The 6,919-nt window shown below is 63.9% G+C and overlaps 1 protein-coding gene across 1 annotated transcript; it reads right to left on the bottom strand.

Moving 5' to 3' along the window:
• Positions 1 to 2,763: 2,763 nt before the first annotated feature.
• On the bottom strand, positions 2,764 to 5,388 carry IER5L (immediate early response 5 like). The gene has a single exon (XM_058853888.1). It carries the CDS (start codon positions 5,064 to 5,066, stop codon positions 4,077 to 4,079), a length of 990 nt encoding a protein of 329 aa, XP_058709871.1. The 5' UTR covers positions 5,067 to 5,388; the 3' UTR covers positions 2,764 to 4,076.
• Between the last annotated feature and the right edge of the window lie 1,531 nt (positions 5,389 to 6,919).

Below are 6,919 nucleotides of genomic sequence, written 5' to 3'. Positions count from 1 at the left end.
AGGACTCCCCTGGCTCCCCTCACTCTCCCCATCTCCTGCGGTTCTGTGCCAGCCACACTCCACCTGTCCCTTCCTGAGGACTCCTCTGTGCCTTATTCCCGCTCCAGGGCTGCCGGGCACAAAATGCTGGCAATGCCAGTTCACCCCCAGCCGGGAGAGCACTGAGGGGGGAGAGGACATGGAAGGATTTTTAGGGTCAAACCCTTTAGCATCAGCTCAAGGTCGGGCAGTGCTGAGGCACCTTGGACCGCGCTGGGGGCAGAGCTGGCGTGGGGAAAGGCGCTGACACGGGAGCAGAGCTCACGGCTGGGCTGGGGGTGCAGCTGAACTCACTCAGATTTTGGGTCCTCACCCTGCTCCAGCCCATCTGTTCTGCATCTCTCACCGGAGCCAGGGACCGGAGGGGTGAGGTGGTGGGTGCCTACCGGCGTGTTGAGGGACACAGCCCCTTTCCCCGCAACACCCAGGGGGTTCAGCCGACTTGTGAAGGGATCAAAACATTTTGTGCCTGGAAGACGAGGAGCGTGTGCGAGAGTGAGGATGGGCTTGTGTTGGGGGGTGCAACCTTCCCCTGTCACCTCCCTTCTAGCCTGAATGCTTCTGCCATCATGATTAATTTATCAGGTACTTATGAATATGCAGATGAGACTCTGGTTTCCAGGCTCTGCTTTCAGGAGAGGCTGTGATGGGCCTTCTGCTGCTGCCGCCTTCGTAAGAAGAAAAATGTCATGTACCAGCGTTTAAAATAAATAAATAACTGCGCCACCAAGAGCTTGTGAGCCTTCGCGGCTCCGCGGAGCTGTGGGATCTTCTCGTTCCTCAGTGACAGGGATTTTTGGGTGACCCTATAGCATTTGCACCCCGACTCCCCCCCGTCCCGCGTGTGTACCGGTGATGCGGAGGCGTCTTTGCCAATTCCAGCCTTTGAAACCTTGACTGAAGCCCCAGAAACTTCCACTGTGAAAGCGGGCGAGAGCTGGCTCCCCCCGGGAGAGGGGAGATTTGGAGGGATAGGTGCGCCTGGGGTGCTGGACTCCTTCAGGAACGGGAGCTTCTTCTGCTGATGGTCCCTGTGTCACTGGAAACCCCGAGGTGTGGGAGATGGGGAGCGGTTTGGGAGGGTGATGAATGTGTGCGTGGGGCTGTTGGGCTAAAGCGAGCTCTGACTCTGGCTGGCTGGGCTGCCTGGAGCAGGGGCTGTAGGAAAAGGGTTTGGGTTTGAGATTCAGCGGCCGGCTGTGCTGACCTCTGGGTGTCCGCAGAAGCACCTGGGTTTTCAAACTTCCCCCCAATACCGTGTGCAGCAGCCAGGGCTGTGGATGCAGGAGCTGCTGCTTCTCTTAATCCCACTGCCGGGGCCCCTCTCCAGCCGCCTCCGTGCCGGGGAGCCTCGACTCCCAGGGCAAGGGAGCGGGATGGGGCCAGGGAAGGTCCTGGAGGTCCCGGGGCAGGGAGGGGGCTTCTCTATGGCCCCATGGGTGAATTTTCTCTGGTCAAAGCATCCAGCTCTAGTTTTGCAGAGCGAGCGCTGGTGCGCTCAGCAGTGCTTCCCTCAGTGCCTCCGCGCCTGGGCAGGGGGTTTACAGGACTTATATTTTCAATTGTACATTTTTATTGTTTTTTGAGGTGAGATTATTTGGAGGATGAACAGGGAAGGGGGAGCGGCGCTCAGGCCTGCGACGTCCTGAGCGGGACAGGGCTGCCCGTGGGCAGCAGCAGCCGCGGTTGTTGGGGACATCGCGGCCGCCCCTGCCCCTCGCTCTGCCCCACGGGGGGGTCGGGGCCGCCCCTCCCGCCCCGTTCCCCCGGCCCCGCGCGGCGCTGCGGGGCTCCCGGCGGGCGCCAGGGGGCGCTGCGGGCGCGGGGCGCGGAGCGGGGGCGCAGCCGGGCCGGGGGCTCCGCGCTCCGGCTCCTCTGCGGCTGCGACCCCCCCGCAACCGCTCCCCGCTCCGCCATCCCACCGCCTCGGCCTCTCTGGCCGGGAGAAGGGAAGGTTGCGCTCCCACGGTGATGCGCGGGGCTGGGAAGGGGGGTTTTGTCCGGGTGTTGGTTTGTGGGGGGTCCCGGGGATGCTGGAGGTGCGGGGGCAGAAGGACGGCTCTAACTGCGGGATTTGCGCTGCATGCTAGAAACTGTGCGTTATGCATAGGGTTAAAAGAAATAATAATTCTCCCCTCCTGAGGTGGCCGTGGGATGTTGAAGGGGTGCGGAGCGGCCCCGGCTCGTTCCTGTGGGGTAAAGGAGGGGAGGAGAAAAATACATGCACAAAAAGGGGGAAAAAAGGAAAACCCGCCCGCACCACCCAGCGGCCCCGCGCGGGGATAACAAACTCCAACTTAAAAAAAACTTCCCGAGCGCGTCGGGGGGCGCGGAGGCGGCGGCGCTGCCCAGGTGCGGGTCGAGGTAGGGCCGGGGGGTCCTGGCTGCTCCCCCCGCAGCGGGGCGGGGACCCGAGCTCCGGCCCCTTCCCCACCGGCCCCTTCCCACCTGGGACTCGCTCTGCGCCGCACTGCCAGACCCAAGCGGGGGCTTTTGTTGCATCCTGGCAGCCGGGGGGGGCTGCGGGTGTGTGTGTGGGGAGAGGGTGAATCTGGATGGTGTTGGGGAGGAGACAAAGGGGTTTTTCCAAGGCCGGGGGGTACACGGAGAGGGGAGGGGGGTGTCGGAGTTTCGGCAAAGGCTCCCCGGTGCAGAGGGGAAGCAGTGGCTCAGGAGAGGGGCTTGGACGGGCTGCGGGGTGAAGGAAAGCAAGAACACAGCAACTTTATAATCGACTTTTTATTAAGATTATAAATTTAAACAAATCTGAACAGTTTTACCCGGTGATATACAATTCCATATGCACAAAAATACAGGCTTACAAACAAAGAAAAAGGAGCAGGAAAAAAAAGAAGACCCCAACAGACCGTTTGGCAAAGCATCCTCAGTTACACACAGTGCTGATACCGTGAAGTTGGGAGTGGGCAAAAGAAAGAGGAGGGGACGACGACCAGAAAACCCACCTTTTTACAACAAAAGGTTTTTCTTTAAAAAAATAATGTAAAAAAAAATAGAAATCAAGAGACTCTACAGGAGACAATCTCTTCACAAGACCAAACAATGCTGGTTTTATGATTGGGAAGGCTGAAACCAGAACAGTTAAACTTAAGGGGGGGGGGAAGAGAGGGGGAGAAAAGCAAAAAAAGGGTCAGACCCGACACACACATTGGAGACGTGAGTCGTGTTACACGGTTACCTGCGGCATCACAAGCACACACCGAGGCGGAGGCTCCGGGCTGCCGGGGGTGGCTCGCCCCCTCCCCGGCGTGGCGGGGAGCAGCCCGGAGGGACCCCCGGCCCCAATTTTTCCCATTCCCACCCTCCCCACATTCAGCTCTCAGAACCCTCCAGCGCTCCCCTGGCACAAGCGGTGGGAAGAAGTCACATCGCACACGTTTCTTCTGGGAGGAAAGTTGAAATGTTTTCATTTCTGCCTTTTTTTTTTTGTTCTTTTAAATAGATAAAGAAACGCACAAAAGCGACGGGGCAGCAGCGGCTTTCCCCTGTCCGCACCCTGAAACAAACCGAGCCGGGGGCGGCGGGACCCGCGGGGCGGCCCGGGGCGGGGAGCGGGGCCGGGGGCGCTCCCGCCGCGGGGTCCCGGGGCCGGTCCCGGCTCTCACGTGGCGCTACCGGCCGCCAGCACCGGCCCCAGGAAGCCCGCCGCGAAGAGAACCCGAGCGGACACAAAGAGGATTATTTAAATAGGTGCTTCGCTGTTTTTTTTTTTTTGTTGTTGTTGTTGTTTGTTTTGTTTTCGTTTGTTTGCTTGTTTTTGTTGTTTTTTTTTTCTCATCTCTGCAAAAATAAAGTCCCAAGATCTTAGATTTTTTTTTCTTTATTGTACAATTTATAAAACACTAGCGCGGCTCTGCCCTCCCGCCTCCCCTGCGCACCCCTCGGCACCCCCCCTCCCCTCGCCCCAACCCCCCTCCCTGCCTTTGTTTCAGGGTCCCCCCTCCGGAGCCGCCGTCCCTCGGATCGCACCCCCGTTTTGTCAACACCCCCCCACACCCCGTCTGCTCCCCCACTTCTCTCTAAAACGCGACGATGGCCCGAGTCCAGGCTCCCAGGCTCGCCAGCGCCTGCTTGCTGCACAGCTGCCCGTTGAGGGGCTGCTCCGAGTCCGCCTGCTGCCGGCTCACCAGCCCCGTGAAACCGGAGCCGAAGATGGAGATCAAGTTGGAGATGTTGGAAGAGTCCTGGGGGTGCTCGGCGCTGTACTCCTCGAAGCGGGCGCGTTTGGTGCACGGGGCGAAGGGGGGGCCGCCCGCCACCCCGCCTCCCCCCGGCTCCCCTTCCTCCACCCCCTCCTCTTCCTCCTCCTGCCCCGGGTAATACTTGCGCTTGGTGCCGGGCGCGGGCGGCGGGGAGGCGAGCCCCGGTGCCGGCTGGCAGCAGCAGGGGCACTGCGAGCAGCAGTCCTGGTGCAAGTACCCGTTCTCCACCGTGGTCACGACGTGAGTGTCCAAATCCAGCACCGTGGTGCGGCTGCTACAGTGCGGGGCCCCGCCGCTCCCGAAGTCACAGCCGGCGGCGTAGAGCAGCCCCGGGGCCGCGCTGCCGCCGCCACCGGGACCGGCGCTGCCGGCGGCCCGGTAGAAGCCCGGGGACGAGTCTCTGCAGGGCGCTCGCTGCAGCTCCGGGGGCACCGCGCACACCGGCACCTCCAGCAGCTCCGCGCCGCCCCGCGCAGCCCCGCAGCTCCGCGCCTCGCGGTCCTGCGTGTCGGCGGGCAGCGGGAGCGCCGCCAGCTCCGGCGGGGCGGCGGCGGCGGGCGGCGGGCAGGCGGGCATGGCGAGGAGCGGGGCGCCGTCGGGGTAGTGCTGCTGGCGGCGGTAGAGCTCGGCGTAGCGCTCGCTCAGGTAGAGCTGCCGGGCGTTGCGGAGTACATAGGAGACGAGCAGGTTCTTGTGGAGCTTGATGCCGCCTCGCTGCGTGCGGGAGCTGTGGATCTTCCGCAGGGAAATACTGATCAAACTCTGCGCATCGAGGGTGCACTCCATCCTCCTCCGGCCCCTCAGCATCGGCTCTCGCCGCCCGCGCAGCCAGGCACCCCGGCCCGCATCCACACGGCAGCCGGGCGGGTGCGGAGGGTCGTAAGGAAGGAGGATAAAGAGGCGGGGGGGGAGGGAATAAAGGGGAAGGGGGGAAGGGGAAAAGGGGGGACAGAGCCTGAGGTCGCTGGAGAAGGGGGGCAAATAGAGAGGGGTGTCTTCAGGGGGCGGCCAGCGGCGGGAGCAGCGCGGGCATCGCCGGGGGCTCCCGCTGCTGCCGCCGCCGCCGCCGCGCTCCGAGCACGGACGGCGCGGGCGGGCAGCGCCACCAGCGCCGCGCGCGCCCCCGCCCCGCCCTCCCGCGCGGCACCGCCCCCCGCCCGCCCCTCCGCGCGCTCCCGCCCGCCCCGCCCACCCGCGCGCGGGCCCCCCGCACCCGCCCGTACCTGTCGCGCAGAGACACTGAACGCCCGCCCGCCCGGCCCCCGCCTTTTATACCGCTGCGCCGGCCCCCGAGCCCCGCCCCCCGGGGCCACCGCTACCAATGGAAAGGCGGCGGACGGCTTGACGGGCGGGCAGCGCGGCCAATAGGAGTGAGGCGGGCGCCTCGCGCCGTTCAAATGGTGTCAGGCGCGGCGCGGCCCGTGAGGGCGGCGGGGGCTCGGTGGAACCGGGCTCGGGACACTGGGAGCGCCGGGGGTCCTGCCCGAGCGGCGGCGGAGCCGGGGCACCGCCTCCCCGAGCCGCTCCCCTCGCACAGGTGAGCGGGGGGCGGTGCCCGCCTCGGTGGGCGGCCCCGAGCAGCGGCGGAGGCGGGGCCCCATCCCTCCCCGCCCCGTCCCGCCCTGTGACACCCCTGAGGCACCGCGTACCCACAGCGGGACCCTCGGTGGCACCGGCACCCTCTGTGAATCCCATCCCCGAGGGTGCGGTGGGATGTCTCGCTCCGCTTTGGGCTCGGAGTTCCCGGTTCAGGTGCTTGCCGCACCCCAGTACTGCCGGGTCCCCCACACGCCCCGACAGCCCCCGGCGGGGACACCTCTTGTCCTGTCTGTAGAGCTCCCGCCATCACCCCGCGTTTGGAAGGGGGTCAGAGCTTTCCCCCGATGTGGGGGCATGACCGTGCATCAGTCACTCCTCACAAAGTGCCCCAATCACACATAGTTTTCCCCCAAAGTGAGAGCAGGACCGCACTCGGGTTAATTATGGGCTAATGAAGGTCTTCCGTCCCGCCTTGGGGCACACGGCTGTGCTGGCTCTGCAGGGCAGCGCGGTCCCTGCTCTTCCGCACAGAAGGGTGTGAGGGGAGGGGTCTGGGCTGGTCCCTGGGGGGGTTAAGGACTGCAGGGGCTCAGGGGTGGGTTTAGGGGATGCAGAGACTCAGGGATGTCCCCACGTTTGTTGCTTAAAAGCCCCAGTTACCGAGACAGCCAACAATGGCTCCCCGGGAGCAGTGGCACCCACCGAAGCTGGTGACAGCGTAGAGAAGCAGCCCTTGTCCACCAGGTAAGAGCTGGGGGACTCAGGACAGGAGGCTGCAGTATCTGGGTGGGAGAAAGGGCTGTGAGATGGGTAGCCAGGAAGGGACTGCAGTGCCGGGACAAGGGGGGCTGCTTCTGAAACAACATCTTCTGTAGAAAGCAGAAGGTAGGGGGGAGAGGAGGGGGTTTCCCCACTGACTGCAGAGGTCTTCTAGGCTGGGTCTTGTTAGGTCACCCTGCCTTGGGGTCACCCTAACATACCTTACCAGTGGCTATGGGCAGCCTCATGTCTGCGCATGGTGGGGAGCCCATTGGAAAGAAAACCTCTGAAGCCCTTGTTCCTTTGCAGCCCAAACTCTAAACCACGGGGACAGCGACATAAGGTGATCACTGGGGTCGTCA

The sequence above is a fragment of the Poecile atricapillus genome, chromosome 20, assembly GCF_030490865.1.
Source record: "Poecile atricapillus isolate bPoeAtr1 chromosome 20, bPoeAtr1.hap1, whole genome shotgun sequence".
Taxonomy (NCBI): domain Eukaryota; kingdom Metazoa; phylum Chordata; class Aves; order Passeriformes; family Paridae; genus Poecile; species Poecile atricapillus.
This window is presented reverse-complemented; position numbering and strand designations above follow the sequence as displayed.